The sequence below is a fragment of the Panthera onca genome, chromosome A1 (assembly GCF_046562875.1).
Source record: "Panthera onca isolate mPanOnc1 chromosome A1, mPanOnc1 haplotype 2, whole genome shotgun sequence".
NCBI classification, from domain to species: Eukaryota; Metazoa; Chordata; class Mammalia; order Carnivora; family Felidae; genus Panthera; species Panthera onca.
Genome location: NC_138339.1, coordinates 141828835 through 141850714, shown reverse-complemented (window position 1 = coordinate 141850714; position 21880 = coordinate 141828835). Strand labels below are relative to the sequence as shown.

Genomic DNA, 21880 nt, shown 5'->3' with positions numbered 1-21880 from the left:
GCATGAGTTATGTGGTGCTGTTGGCCGTGAGTTCAGTTCATCAATCAATGGTATGTATTAAATAAAGTGTCTGTAAACAAAAACACACAGAAAACAAGGTTGTGCACTGACTGACTGACAAAACTTCTGTGACCAGAGCTTTGTAGGAAATGAATCCTGTATTTCCCCTAGGGCCAATGGCCTAGTGATAATCCAGTGTTTACGGTAATTTTATAAAACCTAACTATCACAGGTATCAAGAATCAACTGTGCATATAAACTTCTTCAAGTTTAATATATAGAGAGAGAAGTTGGTCCTAACCATAAACGTGCAACTCCATGAATCTTCACAAAGTGAACATGCCTCTGTAACCACTACCCAAATCAAGAAACAGAATATAACCAGAAACCAAAAAAACCTCACATGCCCCTTTCATTTCACCCTCCCACTCCCTCAAAAGAAACTGATCTGTATCTTGACCTTTAAAACCATAGTTTTTCCAGTTTTAAACATTATATAAATGGAATCAGAAAGTCTTGTTTCTTGTAACAATATTATGTTTATAAGACTCATTCATGTTGTTACCCATAGTTTAATTTTTATCATTGTGGAATACTCCAATGAATATGCTACAATTTATCTATTCTATTGTTGATGAGAATTGAGGCTACTGTAATACTGTTAATATAAATATTCTTACTTTCTAGCCTACTGACTTCACACGTTTCCACTTAAATTCTACTTTTTAATGTTTATTTATTTTTGACAGAGAGAGCACAAGCACAAGCAGGGGAAGGGCAGAGAGCGAGGGAGAGAGAGAATCACAAGCAGGGCTTCACACTGTCAGTGCGGAGCCTGATGTGGGGCTCGATCCCACGAACCATGACATCATGACCTGAGCCGAAATCAAGAGTCAGATGCTTCAGTGACTCGGGCACCCAGGTGCCGCTCCATTTAAATTATATTAAATGCGGGGCGCCTGGGTGGCTCAGTCGGTTGGGCGTCCGACTTCGGCTCAAGTCATGATCTCGCAGTCCATGAGCTGAGCCCCGCATCGGGCTCTGTGCTGACAGCTGACAGCTCAGAGCCTGGAGCCTGTTTCAGATTCTATGTCTCCCTCTCTCTCTGACCTTCCTCCATTCATGCTCTGTTTCTCTCTGTCTCAAAAATGAATAAATGTTAAAAAAAATTTTTTTAATAAAAAAAAAATTATATTAGGGGCGCCTGGGTGGCGCAGTCGGTTAAGCGTCCGACTTCAGCCAGGTCACGATCTCGCGGTCCGTGAGTTCGAGCCCCACGTCAGGCTCTGGGCTGATGGCTCGGAGCCTGGAGCCTGTTTCCGATTCTGTGTCTCCCTCTCTCTCTGCCCCTCCCCCGTTCATGCTCTGTCTCTCTCTGTCCCAAAAATAAATAAAAAACGTTGAAAAAAAAAATTTTTTTTTAAATAAATTATATTAAATGCAAATATAAGTTACTTATTGTCATGTAAACATCCCTAAATGAGTAACTGTAAACAGAATAATGCTATAAAACTTTGAGCAAGTTTAGCAGATATGGTATTACTCTGAAGATAATGAGGGCAAAATTGTACCAATGAACTGAATAAAGGCTACCTCAGTTTGCAGAAAAGAAAGTCTTTTAACCACCCAGGAAGCATAGTCACAATCCTGACATATAAAAAAGATGAAGCATTTTGCCTTAAGATAGACTGGACAACAGAGTTAATAGATCAAACAAAAACCAATAATTAAAAAATTCTCAGAGGGTCTCAAAATCATTATCACTACTCTAGTATTTATTCACATATATTTTATATTCCCTCAGGATATAACTGTATTGTAAAATATAATATGCAAATAAAATTAAATTTATAATTAGTTATATTAAAGACTATTAAAACTTGTAGTACCAGTTTATATATTTTCCAAGATACTATGTGTATATTTTGATAACCACGGTATTATCAACAACCTATGGTCTCTCTCTAAAGTGCACAATTCCGGGGCACCTGGGTGGCTTGGTCGGTTAAGCGTCCGACTTCGGCTCAGGTCATGATCTCACGGTCTGTGAGTTCGAGCCCCGCGTCGGGCTCTGTGCTGACAGCTCAGAGCCTGGAGCCTGTTTCAGATTCTGTGTCTCCCTCTCTTTCTGCTCCTCCCCTGTTCATGCTCTGTCTCTGTCTCAAAAATAAATAAACATTAAAAAAAAAAAAAAAAAAAAAAAAATTTAAAGTGCACAATTCCAAACACTGAAAAAACAGGGGGTGAGGATTCCAAATCCATGTAAGTAAATACACTGCACCATAAGTGTGCCTGACAATCTAACATTGCCAAATGTTAAGCTATGTTTAAATACATAAATAGTGAAGCAAGAGAAAACAATCAAATTTGGAGAAAACCAGACACCAAATGGCTTCACAATCGTGACCAGTTCAGTTTTTGAACTGAACGATTTGACTTTTACTGAGAATCAAGTTAAAACAGAGACCAAAATGGGTGTGATGATTCTTTCTGTAATGCTTATTATCTTGCCTAAATCACACTTTTCACATAATTGAAGGAAATACTATATAAACTGGAATGCATATATTGGGGTACACTATGTGAGTCTAAACAGAAATGATATATGGTATCTGATTAAGCATGACAATGGGTTGCAAGTTGTGTCTGAGACCTGTCAACATAAACTAGACAAGTGCTTTAAGTGCTATAAGTGCTTTAAGATAATAAAGTAAATATTATCCATAAAGTAAATTATCAATTCAGATCATCAAGAGAGCAAAATGACTTCATTAGGAATATTTATTTTTAACATAAGCTACACTCAAAATTAAATTAGATGGTTCACTATACTCCTATATTCTTACTAATGATTCATACTTATTTCCCTTTTATTGATTCTATGTTTTGGGCAATTTACCATGAAACATATTCTAAGAAATTGTCTACATGACTACTTACAATACCTTTTCTTACCTTATGCTATATCAATACATATCACTGTATGCAGCGATCCTCTGAGAAACAAAATAATTCTTGAAAAGATAATAATTTGACTTTATGAAGTATTGAATAGTGGAAAGCTGCAAATGTGAGACTTGAAATATCAGTTATCAAATGTCCAAAGGCAAAAAGATTTTTTTAAATGTGTCCTTTGTATTGAATAGTACCTAAAACACAGTAGGACCTCAATAAATATTTACAAGATGTAGATACATCTGTGGGAATGTATAGCTAAAATTATAAAGCACATGCATATATGACAACTATAATCCATTTATACTCAAACAAAAATCAAATCATATATCGTAAACTGCTAAGAGTACTCAGACTTCCATAAACCAAAAAATCACATTTCCAGATAAGACTGAATACTCACAGTTAAATTTATAGTTATATCCAAACATTTATCATAATTTTTTTCAGCATAATTATCTCAATGGATCTTATTCATACTTAGAGAACATACTGTTTATATTTAAAACGTTTCTGATCAATGTAGAGGGTAAAAACAAGAACTACAGTTTTTTCAACCACAATCACCTCTACAAGCATCCATTTGGGAAAAGTTAACCTGTTACTTTATATGGTAATCAGCATATTATTCACAGTAGACTTAAAACCTCCTAGAACTCATAAGCCTGTAATAATTCTTGAGATATCTTCTTTCATGTATACACAATTGATTGCCGTATGGATCTCAAGATTTGAACTGCATGCAAAGATGTTAATGAATATCAAAGGACCAGATGCGTTAGGCTTATAAATCGTCAAAAAGTTGTTTATATCCTTTTATGCCATATAAATAAATGTTTGTATTACTCTGTGATTGTTCTATGTACTTGAAATTAAATTACATTCTTTGGGTGCATCTATACATTGTATCACATCATAATGGAAACCAGGTCTTATTACTAATTGATCTTCATTTTTAGTCATTAAATTATTACCGTGAAAATAATACATCGTAAAACTCCCACTTTTTCAGCAAAAATTTGGTTACTAATATTCACTGTCCAAAATGATATAAACTGAAGTCAGTATTCTTACAACACAGTGGCAACAATACTGCCTAAAAGGTTTTTCTAGAAAACATAGGAGAGAAATTTTATATAGCTTTGAAAACTAATTGCTACATAAATAGTAATGATTTTAAATGTGTTTTCATAAGTACAAAGAATGTCGACAATATTTCTTTTCAAAAGATAAAGACAGAAATTATGAGAGAGAAATGGACATTGTACATCATAGTAACTAAAAATAAACAGCCTCCTAAAAACATTAGTTATAAACTATAATCTAATGGGAATAATAATCATTGTTAAGAGATTAAAAGGATTCCAATTCTACCCAGTAAAAACCCAGTAACACTTGAGGCTGGCTTTAAAATATTTTGAGAACACAAGTATGATCTGGTCCTTTGAAGCCTATCAGAATTTTCACGGAAAGCGTTAGGACCTCCAAATCTCTAGCTGACTATCTAAAGGAGATTTTTAGCAGTCTTACATGTTCTTTAAAAGCTGAGTATTATAGAGGTGCGATAGTGGCTCAGTCAGTTAAGCGTCCAGCTTCGGGTTCAGGTCATGATCTCATGGCTTGTGGGTTCCAGCCCTGCATCTGGCCCTGTGCTGACAGCTCAGAGCCCGGAGTCTGCTTAAGATTCTGTCTCCCTCTCTCTCTGGCCCTCCCCTGCTTGCAGTCTCTGTCTCTCTCTCAAAATAAGTAGACAAAATAAAAACATTTTTTTAATTAAAAAAAAGTTGAGTATTATAAACATTATGTACTGTCATTATGAAGACAAAATCCCATTAAAAATAAAACTGAGCTCCCCAGAAATGTAAAAAGAGTTATGTACCAAAAATGTTTAAATAAATCAATAATAATAATAATGATAGTAGAATCTCTACCATCTTTAGCATCACCATAATCTCATCTATTAATGCATATTTGTTATTCAATCAAATGAAGTGAAAGAGCTAAACAGAAATAACTTTTGCCTTAAAATGCAACATTTATATTTAGATAATTTTGCATACATATTAGTATGAAAAAATATGTCACAAAGAATACAGGATCAAAATTTATTTCCTTATTGAGGACTATAATCAACATCTTTTTTTTTTTTTTTAACGTTTATTTATTTTTGAGACAGAGAGAGACAGAGCATGAACGGGGGAGGGGCAGAGAGAGAGGGAGACACAGAATCGGAAGCAGGCTACAGGCTCCGAGCCATCAGCCCAGAGCCCGACGCGGGGCTCGAACTCACGGACCGCGAGATCGTGACCTGAGCTGAAGTCGGCCGCTTAACCGACTGAGCCACCCAGGTGCCCCTATAATCAACATCTTTTAATGCACAGCATTGGCATCTATTTTTAAATTTGGAGTTATGGCAAGAACAGGTGATTCAATTAAAAAGACATGTGAAACAATAGATACCACTTCATCATGTCAGCAAAAGTTAAAATAACATAATACCCAGGGCTGTTGAGAGAATAGGACCAGAGACAATTTCATAAACTGTTACTGGAGACTGACCTGGCAGTATCTTTCAAGATATAAAATGCGCATACTTCTTGACCCAAAATCCACTTCTAGGAACCTAATAAAAATTCTCACATGTTCAGAAAGCTAATTTGTTCAGATGTTCAGTAAAATATAGTAATCACACCCTAAATGTCCAGTAAAAGGAATGGTTACATGAATCATCATACTTATGTACGTATTGACACAGAAAAAGACCCACAATATGTCACATACAGGAAAAAAAAAAAAAAAAAACACCAATTCCAGGATAATGTGTATAATTGTGTTAGGAATAAGCATTTTTTTTTGTTTTTGTTTTTTTAACCAGGTAACATTAAGGTTTCTGCCTGGGTTCAGAAAAATTCTCTCCACAAAATGAGATATATAAAGAAATAGTGATTTAAAGACATACCTAAATCTCCACCGAATTTGTAAGCAGTGGCAAGTTGAAAAAAAAGAGAAGCGAAAACAGAACAGACAGACATGCAGACATGCACAAAAAAAGAGAGAGACAGAGGGAGAAAGAACTATGTCAAAAGAACTAGAAGTATGCGTAGAAAGAACAGAATTACTGAACATTCAATTTTACTTAATTTTTTTTAATGTTTATTCATTGTGAGAGACAGAGTTCATGCACACGTATGCAGGGGAGAGGCAGAGAGAAAGAATACCAAGCAGGTATCCTGCTGCCAGCACAGAGCCTGATGCAGGGCTTGATCCCATGATCCATTAGATCAGAACCTGGGTCAAAATCGAGTCAGACACTCAACTGATTCAGCCACCCAGGCACCCTTTGTTTTTTTTTTTTAATATTTTCTTTTTAAGTAATCTCCACACCCAACATGGTAACTGAACTCACAACCCAGAGATCAAGAATCAAATGCTCTACTGACTGAGCCAGCCAGGCGCCCTTAAACAACCAATTTTGAATAGTTCACCTCATCACAACCTTCTGTAAGCCCCATGACTTCATCTAATGCAACATTCGTTAGAGTCTATTCTACACACACATGAATGTTCTGTTTGAATGATGTGGGGTAACTAGTAGGAAAGGCATAACCTTCCCCATCTGGATAGACACAAGGCTCAGAAGAGACAACATCCACAGAATATAACAGTAGGAATACAGCACAAGAGGTGATTATAACATTTTTGCAGAAAACTTCCGCAGCATATTTGATATGGAACATGAGACAATTTTACTTAAACTTCAAAAGACAAAATATCCTCTATTAATACCTACATTATATACTTGTGTGTGTGTATGTTTATATGTGTCTATGAATGTATGTTATATATTTATGTATATAAAACATTAGTTATCCCTATTTGATTTGTTAAATTTTCTTTTTTATCTCACACTATTAATATTTCAGTTTCTCAGCCTTGCTCTTTCCTCCAAGGGACAGTAACTACTGCAATTTCTGGTTTATCTTTGAGAACAGGAGCCCTCCTAATTAGCAACTGCTAGTGAAAGGAATCTCAGAAAGATAAGAAGAGATGCTAAGGCTCTTTATCGCATAGCTGCAGGGGGCAGAACTTTCTGAGTCAGAGGGTCTGTCCCAATAACACGCAGAACGAAAGCATTCACAAGAACACAGGTCTAGTACACAGGATGTCTGTTAAGTTACAACTGTAATCATGCTGCTCTATTTTCTATGATAAAACCATCCTTACAAATGTTTACTTGTAACAAAAGAGTCTCAAGTCATCTGGATTCGAAGAATCCTAGCATGTCCTGTGACTCTAGCCTTTATCTAACAAATCTGTTTTTTTAATTGGTTGCCTTGCTTGATAAGTGATTGGCCTGGTAAAAGAATTTTTAACTCTCATTTCTATTTCTGAAGATTTATATACTTGTATAACATAGTTTTGTTAACCACAAACAATCTGAAACTTTATCTCTTTCCATCCACCATGCATAAAGGTAACATAAGCTAACTTATCTGGTAGATTTTTTTATCTTTAAAATCATGTACATGTATTTTAAAATGTATTACTTGTATTTCATCAAAATTAAGAAATTTTGTACTTCCAAAGAGAGTCTATACTAAGAGGATAAAAAGACTTGTCACAGACTAGGAGGAAATATTTTCAAATTACATATTCTGGGACGGGTACCCAGAATACATAAAGAACTGCCAGACTCAGGGGCACCTGGGTAGCTCAGTCGGTTGAGCGTCCAACTTCAGCTCAGGTCATGGTCTCACATTTCACGAGTTTGAGCCCCGTGCGGGCTCTGTGGTGACAGCTCAGAGCCTGAAGCCTGCTTCAGGTTCTGTGTTTCCATCTCTCTCTCTGCCCCTCCCCCTGCTCATGCTCTGTCTCTCTCTTTGTCAAAAATAATTTTAAAAAACATTTAAAAACAATTAAAAAAAAAAAAAAAAAGAAGAACTGTCAGACTCGAGGACCTGCAGCGGGATGGGGTAAGAAAAAAGAACTCTCAGACTCATTAATAAGAAAACAAAGAAGCCAATTTTAAAATGGGCAGAAGATCTGAAGTACACTTTACCAAAGAAGCCAGATGGCAAACAAGCACGTGAAAAGACGCCTAGCATCAGCAATAATTAGGTAAATGCGAATTTAGCCAATTTAGGGAAGATATCCCTATACAATTAGTATAATGGCTAAAATTTAAAAGACTGCCTTTGTCGGGGTGCCTGGGAGGTTCACGTGGTTAAGGGCCCGACTTTCAGCTTAGGTCATGACCTCACGACTGGTGAGTTCGAGCCCCACATCAGGCTCTGTGCTGACAGCTTGGAGTCTGGAGCCTGCTTCGGATTCTGTGCCTCCCTAGCTCTCTGCCCCTCCCCCACTCACGCGCCCCCCCCCCCCAAAAAAAATAAACATTAAAAAAATTTTTAAGAAATAAATAAAGACTGCCAAGTTTTATTTATTTTTGAAAGGGCATGAGCTGGGGAGAGGCAAAGGGAGAAGGAGACACAGAATCTGAAGCAGGCTCCAGATGCGGGGCTCGAACTCACAGACCGTGAGATCATGACCTGAGCTCAAGTGAGATGCTTAACCGACTGAGCCACCCAGGCGCCCCGATACAACCATTTTAGAAAACAGTCTGGCAGTTTTCCAAAGTTGCCAAAAAAAATTTTTTTAAGTTTAACATCACCTATCATATGAATCCAAGCATTCCATTACTAGGTGAACAACAACAACAAAAAAAAACCATACATCCATACAAAGATCTGTAATGAATGTGCACAACCACTTTACTTGTAACAGCCCCAAACCTGAAAACGGCCTATCAACAGATGCCTGCATAAACAAAGTGTAACGTATCCACATGATAAAAAAGAATGGAGCTCTGGTAGGCGCCAAAAAGAATGAGTGGCGAAATGGTTATGCCAAGTGAAAGATGTCATACCAAAAAAATGATTATGAATGTATAATTTTATTTGTATAAATTACTAGGAAATGCAAACTGACAGTGGCAGAAAGATCACTGGCTGTCTGGGAATGGGGGCAGAGGGAGATAAAGGAAGACAAAGCTTGAGAAAATTCGGTAGGTGATGGATATATGTTTATTACCTTCATTGTGATGATTTCACAGGTGCATACTATGCCAAAATTTAGCAAACTGGACACTTTAAACATGGGCAGTTTATTGCATGAGAGTTACAAAATAAAATTTAAAGGGGAAAGAGGATTATACATTCGCAAAATAAATACAAGGCAATGATACATGAAATTGTTAAGAGGCTTCATGGAAAGAAAGGTAACTATGTGCTGACTGTTCTTAGAGGCATCTATTCACCACAAGGATCCCAACAAGGAACCTGTAGTGATGATGGGTTTACTGAGCTGCTAAGGACAAGTAAAAGGTACCAGAATAGACCAATGCACTATGCTGAAGGCAGGATAATGCAAATGATAAAGGACAATTCAAAAAACTACCATTGCAGATTATGTACCTACTGTACTCTGACAGAGCACAAAAAGAGAATGTGAAAAGGAAAATCAAGGACAGGGAGATGGAAAGTGAACTTCCACAGCATGCTCTCCTTTGGTATCTACAGAAGATACCATAACAAATCTTCACAGAAAGTTGTCTTGCTATACATATTTCTAATGTTTTTACATGTTTTATTTTTAGAGTTGGGGAGTAGAGGGGGGGGGTAAGAGAGGCAGAGAGAGAGAGTACAAGAGAGAGAGAATGCTAAGTAGGCTCCACACTGTCAGCAAGGAGCCCAATACAGGGCTCAATCCCACAACCCTGACAAGACCTGAGTCAAAATCAAGAGTCAGATGCTAAACCAACTGAGCCACCCAAGCACCCATTGCTTTATATGTATTTCTAAAAGATCAACAAGAAACTCCTGAGGAATAAAAATTCCAATTTCTGTTATTACTGAATGACTGTTTTTCCCATTCCTGATAAATGACTTTACAATAAAAATTCTCATTGTCAATGTAAGAATTCATAAGGAAAATGTATCTATTGTGTTTACAACTATAAATATTTAAGATTTCATATAACCTGTTATTTTTAGTTTTCAGGTAACCCCAGGCAATGATGTTTTTCCATTAATGCAAAATAAATTGAGACTTAGTATAATCTTCAATGGAGTCTCATCATATATTCATTTCAAATAAGAAGTTTTCTAAGTTAGATACACATTTTTAAGGGCATTTGCTTCTTCTAATGACTTCCATCCTATACCACATACTGTATCTTACGTACTCAAATGTCCAAATTATCAACTAAACTATCTTCAGTGTAATAACATTTTATGAAGAATGGTAATAACCCTGCTTCAATTTTTCTTAATCCCCAAACCCATAAACCAAGTTTTAAGATACTGCTCCTAGGGACATTAAGACTTTTTGCACGGGAATGCAAGCTGGGTGCAGCCAGTCTGGAAAACAGTATGGAGGTTCCTCAAAAAACTAAAAATACAGCTACCCTACAACCCAGCAACTGTAGTACTAGGCATTTATCCAGGGGATACAGGTGTGCTGTTGCGAAGGGACACATGCACCCCCATGTTTATAGCAGCACTATCAACGATAGCCAAAGTATGGAAAGAGCCCAAATGTCCATTGATGGATGAATGGATAAAAAAGATGTGGTGTGTGTATGTGTATATATATATACATATATATATATATACATACAATGAAGTATTACTCGGCAATCAGAAAGAATGAAATCTTGCCATTTGCAACCACGTGGATGGAACCAGAGGGTATGATGCTAAGTGAAATTAGTCAGAGAAAGACAAAAATCATATGACTTCACTCAGATGAGGACTTTAAGAGACAAAACAGGGGCGCCTGGGTGGCGCAGTCGGTTAAGTGTCCGACTTCAGCCAGGTCACGATCTCGCGGTCTGTGAGTTCGAGCCCCGCGTCAGGCTCTGGGCTGATGGCTCGGAGCCTGGAGCCTGTTTCCGATTCTGTGTCTCCCTCTCTCTCTCTGCCCCTCCCCCGTTCATGCTCTGTCTCTCTCTGTCCCAAAAATAAATAAAAAACGTTGAAAAAAAAAATTTAAAAAAAAGAGACAAAACAGATGAACATAAGGGAAGGGAAACAAAAATAATATAAAAACAGGGAGGGGGACAAAACAGAAGAGACTCATAAATATGGAGAACAAACTGAGGGTTATGGGAGGGGCTCTGGGAGGGGGGATGGGCTAAATGGGTAAGGGGCACTAAGGAATCTACTCCTGAAATCATTGTTGCACTATATGCTAACTGATTTGGATATAAATTTTAAAAAATAAAAAATAAAATTTAAAAAACAATTTTAATAAAAAAATTTTTTAAATCTACGGAGACAACAAATAGAGCAGTGAGTTGCCTGCATTGGGGAACAGGGGAAATGGGAAAGTGACTGCTAAGGGACACAGAGCTTGTCGGGGGAAGGAACCCCAGAACATGAAAACACTGTGGAGTATGACAGTGGTGACAGGTGTACAACTCTGAATGTGTACTAAAATCCACTGGATTGTACGCTTTGAAGGGCTAAGTTTAAAGGCTGTGAATTATCTCGGTGGAAAAATACCTAGTACAGCAGTGCTTCTCAAACTTTAACGTGCACCAGAATTATCTGGGTAGCTTATTAAAATGAGGATTCTGAGTCATGCGCAAGTGGGAGCTTCTATTCTGCATTTCCCACAAATCCCCACTGACGCCCGTGCTGCTGGCCCATGAAGTGCACTGTGACAAGGAAGGAGGAGCACACCTTGCACCATCTGCTGCTGTACATGTCTACCTGACTTAGTTTACCTGAGAACTGCAAGGTCTTCAATTTAGTTAGGCACCAAGTCAGACCAAATGATCTGTGACACAAAATCATAAATTTAGGTCAATTTTAAAAGAAATGCAATCCAAATTTTTCTTAATTAGCATATTCTAGGGCTAGCCTGATATACTGAGTTACAGTGCAGGAGAAGCAGATCACACGCCTGGTTCTTCCCCATAACTGGCCGCAACTTCCAAGGACTCATTTTTTGACTGGCTTGTAGCTTCCTCCTTTCTGAAACACTTAAAGATTTACAAATCTTTAAGATTCCTTCCGGTTCCAAATTTACATTATTAGCTGCCAAGGGATTTGAGAATTTCTCCCAGGAAGACAAGTAAGTTCACAGTTAAGAACTTAATGAGGAACAGACAGAAGCAGGGAGGCAAGGAATTTCATGCAGAGATTTCTTTTTTTTTTTTAATTTGTTTTCTTTTTTTAAGCAAGCTCTAAGCTCAACATGGGGCTTAAACTCATGACCCCAAGATCAAGAGTTGCATGCTGTACCAGCTAAGCCACGCTGGGGAATCCCAAGCAGGCTCCACGCTGTCAGCACAGAGCCCAATGCAGGGCTCAAACTCACGAACAATGAGATCATGACCTGAGATAAAATCAAGAGTCAGACACGTAACAGACTAAGCTACCCAGGAGCCCCTCTGATAATTTTCTTTAAATTACCCTTTTACATATAGCAAGATCACAGTTCCTGGGAATTCACATTCCATTACCTGGAATCACACAACCAATAGAAGCATGTTAACTCAAGTTCTGTATATAAATATAATGCCATTTACAATGCTGGAGACAAGCCTCAGGGTTCATGTGTACCCAAACACCCCAAAACACGAGCCAGAAGAGACCCAGAGGTATGGATATAGTCTGTCATCAAAATTACGAATGATATGCAAAGATCAAAAAAATTAATCACTGACATAATAAACCTCCGGCATTCTGCATTTAACATTCAACTCTTCTTACTATGCCCCAAGGATACTGAAGTTTCATGACATGAAATACTTACTGCGCTATGGCACTAATTTAAAGCACATTTATTGGAAGATACGGTACAAAAGTCACTTAACAAACAGTAAGTAAAACAGACTATTCAGAATCTAGGTCTCAAGGAGGCTGTCATGTGCCCTAGTTTTTGAGAATCTTTTACACATTACTCTGTGAAATTAAAAAAAAAAAAAAAAGGCTATTTCTTTTGAAAAGGAAAAGGGTATTAAAAAGTAAGCCTACTCCCAATGCTGGTGCTGGTGACAGAAGTAAAGAAAACTGAAATTTTGGATAAAATTAAAAAGATAACCTGCAGGGGTGCCTGGGTGGCTTGGTTGGTTAAGCGCCGGATTCTTGGTTTCAGCTCACGTCATGATCTCAGGGTTTCATGAGTTCAAGCCCCGTGTCAAGACTCTGTGCTGACAGTGTGGAGCCTGCTTAGGATTCTGTCTCTCCATCTCTCTCGGCCCCTCTCTCACTCGTACTGTCTCTGTCTCTCTCAAAATAAACAAATAAACTTAAAAAAAAATTTTTAAGATAATCTGAAGAAAACAAAGACCCAAAAATTTTAAAAGTATCTGCAAGCCCATGTTCCCTGCAGCATATTTACAATAACCATGATAGGGAAACAACTTCAGTGTCTATAGATGAATAAATGCATAAGGAAAATACGGTATGTACATATACATGCACACATATATATACACACATACACGTATACATATATATACATATATATACATATACATATATACACACACACACACACACACACACACATACACGCACACACATACACGCACACAATGGATATCATTCAGCCATTAAAAAAAAGAAATCTTGGAGCACCTGGGAGATCAGTCATTAAGTGTCCAACTTCAGCTAGGTCATGATCTTGTGGTTTGGTGCGTTCAAGCTCCTTCTAAGGCTCTGTGCTTGACAGCGTGGAGCCTGCTTTGCATTCTGTGTCTCCCTCTCTCTCTCTGCCCCTCCCCGGCTCACACTCTGTCTTTCTCTCTCAAAAATAAACATTGAAAAAAAAATTTTTTTTATTTTTTTTTAAGAAAATCTCATCCTTTGAAACAACACAGATGGACCTTGAGGGCATGAGGCTAAGTGAAATAAGTCAGGCAAATAAAGACAATAACCTCACTTATATGTGGAATCTAAAATAAATTCATTTTAAAAAATGAGCTCCAGACACAGAGAAGAGATCTGGGGTTGCCAGAGGTGAAGGGTGGAGGGGAGATGAAATGGGCGAGTGGGATCAAAAGGTACAAGCTTCCAGTTATAAAATAAGTAAGTCACGGTGATGGCAGCTACACTTTATAATACTGTATTGTACATTTGAAAGTTGCTAAGAGAATACATCTTAAAAGTTCTCATTACAAGAAAAAAAATTTTGTAACTATTTATGTTGACAGATGTTAACTAGACTTAGATCATTTTACAATAAATACAAATATTAAAGCCTTATGTTGTACAGCTGAAACTAATATAATATTACGTTATCAATTATATCTCAGTAAAAAAATAACAGGATAATGATGACTCTGAATTTGGCAACAGATTAGATATATAACATAAACCAGTTTATAATAGGTCCATGTAGACACAAGAAACAGTTTTCATGAAAATGTTTTAGTCCCTGAGTGGTCCCAACAGTGCTCTGCTTATCAAATGAGAAATTCAGCACTAGTGAAGTCTTAAGGCTGGAGAGCAAGAATATGCAAATAACTCACTAGAAATAAGTTTATGAAAAAGGCTGGGAGCCTCTGCAAATATTTCCATATTCACCTTGGATTTATTCCTAGCCAATGTCAAGAATCTCCTGTGTACAATTCCTCTGAGGGAAGAGATTCACTGCCAAATGGTCTGGATATATTAGAAACACAGATTAAAATTAAGAGACTAATTTAATGGCAGAATATTACAATTCTTTCAGTCCTCAAATAGGTAACTATGAAGTTTACATATGGTTATTTTATTTGGGAGGAAATAACTGTGTATTTTTTCTGTAAAGAAAGCAATACTTTGGACTTTAATTCTATTTTTTTTCTTTCTGCCATTTTTTCTTATGCACTTACAGCAAAATTTTTATGCTACTATAGAAACTGAATGGATCAGCTAAACTAAGAGTAACTGTGAAGACAAATTTATCCAAAAAGCAGGTAAGTGGAAATAAGTGTACTGATGGTGTGGTTAAAAAAAAAAAAAAAAAAAAAAAAAAAATTTGACAAATTACATTTAGAAATAAAATCTAATCAACTTACGTTATTTATAGATTGGGAAACCTAGGCAAGAACTAAAGTTTCATGTCATATTTTACATTTTTGTTTTTCCCTTGCCGAACAAGACCACAAGAAAGAATTATGAAAATATTTCTATACAGTACTAATTTTGAATGAATCAAGAAATATCTATAAACAAACATACTTTCATAAGTAAACAACTGATGTATAATAGTCTGGTTATCTATAAATTTTTTGTCTGCCCATCCATGCCTTTAAATAGTCCTGATAACAACATCCCAAGTCCTTGAAGAAATTTCCAGATTCATGTGGTCCTGCTGTCAACAGTGGTACCACCATTCACCCCTACGTCAACAGTAGGGGGATTCTGCTCTGGGGAAGAGAAATCACCTCTCTGCTAAGATAAATAAAGCCAAGGGGAGACCAATCTGCTACTTTCCACAGACGTCTTTCAGCAGCAGGGAGGAAGTCCATTCTGTGTAAGAGATAATTCAAGCTAACACAAAAGGAAACAAACCTCCAAAACAGAGAGCTGCTTGAGAACCAGATCTAGGCAAGTCTGAAGCTGCAACTACCCATTCTGAACTTCCCCATTACATGACCTGTATACTTTGCTTTTTCGTTTGAGTTAGAGATGGACTTCTGTCATTAATTACTCATGAACGATGCATGTTACCTATAGCTTAAGTGTATTCACTTATTAAAGCAGGGCCACTGGGAAAGTCTATTGTGTAATAAAATTGTTTTCTAGAAAAGCTGGGGAACAGTTACTAATTAAATAAAAATCATTACATATGAATGGGAAATTTTTCAAGAATGGGAAAATATATTAAAAATAAGCAATTTAGTGTTACAGAAGGTAGTTCAGAACTTATTACCAAACCACTATAATTATCAGTATCATTTTATAGATGTCTAAAGATACTTCCATTTTAAAAAATCAATCCCATTGGGACACCTGGGTGGCTCAGTCGGTTGAGCGTCCAACTTCAGCTCAGATCATGATCTCACAGTCCGTGAGTTCAAGCCCCATGTTGGGCTCTGTGCTGACAGCTGACAGCTCAGAGCCTGGAGCCTGTTTCAGATTCTGTGTCTCCCTCTCTCTGCCCCTTCCCCGCTCATGCTCTGCCGCTCTCTGTCTCTCAGAAATGAATAAACGTTAAAAAAAAATTTTTTTTAAGTCAATCCCTTTTTCATCTCAACTTACCTATCCATCTGTGTGTATGTATGTGTATGTATACAGATAAAAATCTTTTTTTTTTTTTTTTTCAGAAAGAGTAAATGTACATATTTCACTGGTTTTTGCAACAACTTCCAGAAACATATTTTGTCAAACCAACCCACACTCATGTTTGGGCTGGGTATTGTATGACACTCTAAAAAGCCATATGTATTATTATTCCTAAAATGACCCACATTTCCCATGTATATTAAGATGAAACTATCTCAAAATATACACATTTTTGTAAATTGTGTTGGGCTTTAAATTACTATTTTTTTTTATTTCGGGCCAAAAAAAAATATTTAGGAAAAGACATTCTTGCTAGAACTAGCAACATTTCAATTTCAAAAAGTAAATTTAGATATCTATTCCTTACTCTCAAAGGGCTCAGAAAAGTATAAAATACACAGAGAGAGACTGATAAGGCAAATAATGCATAATGTTAAAACTTAAGGGCATTTGAGGGATGTCTGTATTATTCCTGGATAATACAGGATGTTTTCTGGACGTCTGAAACCTCTTTCAACATAAAGGTTAAATTATGATTTTTATAAATACATTTATTTTCTCTTTTGTGAACTTTGTTTTCATATGTATGGCCCTTTTTTTTTTTTTTAAGATTTTCACCTTCACCTTATTCATTTGTAAGAAATCTAAGCTTATGAAGCTTTTATTGGATTCACATTTTTCCAGAAAACCATCTGCCTTTCACTTTAGTTTAAGGTGGTATTCTCCCCCGTGTACTCAAATCTATTTAATGTTTCTTTTAAGCATTTTATTTTATCTGATGGTTGTAATATATCCTTTTCAAGGGTAAACAAATATCCAACTATATTTGCTTCTGGTTTGGGAAAACATGAAAAGGAAAAAGTGATAAAGAACATACAGCACAGTCAGACTGAGGAAACGATTTAATTTACCTATTTCCTTATCCGCTACTCAATTTAAAGAAGAAAACAGGTTTGGTAAATAATAAATTTTAAAATATCTTTTAATCTTTTTACGGTGACTTTGTAGTTTATTTCTATGGCATTCACGTAGCTACCACAAAATGAAAGATGAGAGACACAGACATAGCATAAGCATGCAGAAAAGGAAAAACAATTCAAATATTTTCACTAAGACATTTTACAGATACAAGACTTTCATTAAACTTTCCTTGTATATTGGGCAATATCTAATTGTAATATGAACACAAATTTTGCTAAAATGTGACACAACCTAACAGCAACCATGCCTTTAGGAGCTGGTTCTTGTGGAACACAGAACACTTAAGAAACCAGATAAACCTACAGAAGCTATCCTAGGTAAGTATCCTCGATGGAAGCTTCCCTTTTAGAAGCATCATGCCACTTTGGGTAAGACCACAGTCTTTGACTCGAAACTAGATGGGTTGAAATTGCTCTGCTGTGAAACAGTTATGTGATCTAATGCAAACTATTTAAGACATCTGCACCTCAGTTTCCTTACATGTTACCTAAGACAGTAACAATCCTTTGAGGAAGATTTAAACAAGTTAATACATGGAAAACACCTGGAATTGGGACTGGCCCATTCAAAGCACTCAACACATTAGCTATTTTTTTGAACTACTTTTGCATAGTTGAGTCTCATTTAAAAACCATATCTGCATTTTAACCAAAGGGAATGAAAACTACAAAGAATTTGAGATTAGATTGTCAGCATCTATTATTATTATCTTAGAATAATCTATTAAAATCTATATTATTTTTCACTAAGTGCATGTCTTGTTATGTATACAACGGAGCAGATAAATACACAAAACTACAGGAAAGGTAGAGATAACTTCATTTAAAAGACTGAACGGAAGCTTCTCATACACCTTTTTCAGTATCAAACACCCCATAGATGACAAAAACAAAAGTATAAAGAAAAATGCAAATAACAAACCTTAAAAAGGGAAATATTTTCATCATTTGAAAACGTTAATTTTTTATCATCACAGAAAAGATACAAAAAATTGCCATGTACTAACCCACATAGAAATCATAAACATATTCAAAATATTGCAGGCAGCCTTCTTTTATCACAATCTAACAAAATAAGAAATAAAAATAAAATAGGGACAAAAGTGTTGTTAATGCATGAGAATTAAGAAGTCATTGATAATCCATGGGTAGAAAGAAATCAACACAAATTACAAATTATATCAATGCTATAAATACAAACATACATCAACCCCAAACTATAGGATACAATGAATGTTACACTAAGAAGAAATATGGCAGCCTTCTCTCCCTTTATTATTAAAGAAGGGACTCACCTTAGTAAAGGAACATAGTACACAGTAAAACCTTACAAAAACAGAACAAGCTGGAAAAGATGAAAGAAAGTGATCAAGATAAAAGTACAAATGAAGGAAATAAGAATGAAGTATAACAGCCATCAAAATAGTCTAAAGGCTAATACTTTTAAAAGCTAAATAAAAAGGTAGAAACATCTTTTGAACATGTTCATGGGGAGAAAAAGTGAGAGTATATGATTAGAAAGGAGAAAGGACATATTCAGAATAAATTAAAATAAGTATTTAAGAATACATTCAGGTATATATCAGGCAATTTGTTAACTCAGGTGAAAAAGAAATAATTCCCCCAAAAAAGATAAAAGTTATTTAAAAAGTGAACCAAATAGAAGAAGAAAGTTTGAATAATTTCCATAAGAGTTTGAAAGAAGAGTTTAAAAGTTATTATGTTTAAAAAGACCAGGACCAGGGGGTTTCACCTATAAGTTCCATCTAATTTTTTTTTTAATTTTTTTTTTTTTTAATGTTTATTGATCTTTGAGACAGAGAGAGACAGAGAATGAACAGGGAAGGGGCAGAGAGAGGGAGACACAGAATCTGAAACGGGCTCCAGGCTCTGAGCTGTCAGCACAGAGCCCGACGCGGGGCTCGAACTCACAGACCGTGAGATCATGACCCGAGCCGAAGTCGGACGCTCAACCGGCTGAGCCACCCAGGCGCCCCAAGTTCCATCTAATTTTTAAGAAGCAAGGCATTCCAATATTATTCAAACTATTCTAGGCCATGGAAGAATATTAAAATCTCTCCTATTCATTTGGTAAAGTTAAGATTATCTTCATAACCAAATCTGATAATAAAAGTACAAAAAATATACAAATTATAATCCAATGTTATATTTTTTTTTTTTTACTTTTTTTAATGTTTATTTTTTAGAGAGAGGGAGAGACAGAGCACCATCAGGGGAGGGGCAAAGAGAGAGGGAGACACAGAATCTGAAGCAGGCTCCAGGCTCTAAGCTGTCAGTACAGAGCCGGATGCAGGGCTCGAGCTCAAGAACTGCAAGATCATGACCTAAGCGGAAGTCAGACACTTAACTGACTGAGCCACCCAGGCAGTCCAAATGGCATTTAATAAAATATAAGATTTGGCCGTCTATCAAAAGGATAATATATATGATCAAGTGGACTTCATTCCAAGAACAAAAGAATGGCTCAATACAAGCTATGTATCATCATCAACAAATTGAGGGATAAACTAATTAAAATAATAAATGAAAATTCAGTCATTCCTAACAAGAAGAGGGTATTTAGTTACCAAATAGAAGTATTTAAACATAACACTTAACAAAAACATTAATTCACATAGAAATAATTAGTCCTGACACTTCACTGATTAAATGTCTGAGATACTCTTAATATAGTCAAATACCTTAACTATGGTGAAGTTTGGTGGTAAGAATTGAGAAAGATGAACAAATTTCAAATTTTCCACATATATATATATCAAACACACACAAGCATATACATATCTATGTACATGCATTCACGCACATAAATACTACCAAATACATATATAAAAATCTAAGTGTGACCCCTCACAGAAAGCATATACAACATACAAAATTATACAATTGCATTTGTTCTATGTTAAAATACTAGGTTACCTGTTTGGGCAGGCGGAACAAAGAATTCTTATAGAAAATGTCCTTAGCCTGGCTCCATGTACCATCAATGATGATGATTGTGGAAGGATAAATAGGAGAATCTAATATAAATTCTTCCAAATTAGCAGCTTCAGCCCCTGGATATAATATTAATGTATCAGACTTCCGACAAACAGTTGAAAGTTCAGGATCTCTAAAAATTAAAAAAAAAAAAAAAAAATCATTAGTAGTTTGTGAAGGGAAAGAAGTTTTATTAGTCTTAGTGTGCTTCCTTCAAAAATATACACCAAAGCATTTTGGTACTGGAGATGTAATAAGGAAAGAGACAGCCACTGTCTGAAAGTAAGAAAACATCCTCGAAGGGAAGGAAACAAGTTGAAGAGTCAATTAAAGATAATTAATGGCATCTTCTTCAACTGATAAATGGCATCCACAAAAATGTACAGCCAACATCATATTTAACAACGTCCCCTGAGACTGGGATCAAGGTAAAAACGCTGGCTTTCACCACTCCTAATACATATTGTACTAAAGCTTCCAGTTACTGCAATAAAGCAAGAAAAAGAAGTAACAGGCATAAAGGTCAAAAATGACCTTATCTCTAGATATGCTATCTCCACACAAAGTTCTAGGGGTAAGCTACAGAACAATTTCAATAAATACCAAATGAATTTAGAAAGTCACTGGGGGTTGATACATAAAACCCACCTGTTTTCCAATATACTAGAGGCCAAAAACTGAAGACCAGCATTTTTAAATTCCATTTACAAAGGACACCAAAAGCAGTAGGTCTCTGAACGATTCCTCATGGTTACATCATGTACTCTAACAAAAGCTTAAATTAATCATTCCATTGCCAGATTAATATTAAATCAATAATCTTAATTGGCTTTCATTTAAAAACCATCAGCAAATAATAATTTCCTGAATAAGCACTACATCACGCACTTAATATGGTTCAAAATGGATGAGCTATCTGAAAAAGGGTCAAGTTTCTCATCCAGAAACAAATTTGTGGACAGGTTAGACGGCCAAATGTCAAGGATGACCCAAATAGTTGCTATTTCTACCACTATAAATGCTCACCACTTTTGCGATTAATTAGATCCAAGCTGCAGTTGGATCAAGTTGGGATAGATCTATATTCACCCAAGAATTATAGAGAAACAAACTATCATTCATTATAAAGAGTCTCTATATGAAAGAAGTGTCACAATGTAAATGATGTGGACACTCCCCCATGTGAAGAGTTCTGGTTTTCACTTCCATTCCCAACCAAATGGCAAAATTCCCAACAGCAGCACCAAGCTCAGAGCAAATCTCACCTCTGAGGGCAAGGCAATGAAAAGTTTGCATAAGAAAATATTATATAAGAAAGTGTTCTTAAACAATAGTTTCAGAGAAGGGAAAACACAAAATGTTATTTTCATAATATGAAGCCAAATAATAAAGGAACCCAAAACAATAAAGGAAGGAAAAAGTCTTCCTTCCCTGAGCCTGGAGCCAGTATGAGTCTTACTTACTCTTTTGAAATCTTCATATTTTCGAAAGTTAAATTTTGTATGAAAGTAGATTTAACTGTGTTAGATAGGATCAGAATAATTTGTGAAGGCTTTGTGAAAGGGCAGAAAAGCAAAAAAAAAAAAAAAAAAAAAAAAAATGCTTCAAAGTTAAAAAAAGACTTGTAGAAAAATTTAAATATATAATATATAATTTATATTTTGA

At 36.0% G+C, this 21880-nt stretch overlaps 1 protein-coding gene across 1 annotated transcript in view; it reads right to left on the bottom strand.

Annotated features, from left to right (window-relative positions):
* The window catches only part of DTWD2 (DTW motif tRNA-uridine aminocarboxypropyltransferase 2), a 116207-nt gene that overhangs the window by 60508 nt on the left and 33819 nt on the right, over positions 1–21880 (bottom strand). The window contains exon 4 of the mRNA XM_060636314.3: positions 20156–20348. Coding sequence (XP_060492297.1) covers positions 20156–20348 — 193 coding nt within the window. The remainder of the gene's footprint in view (positions 1–20155; positions 20349–21880) is intronic.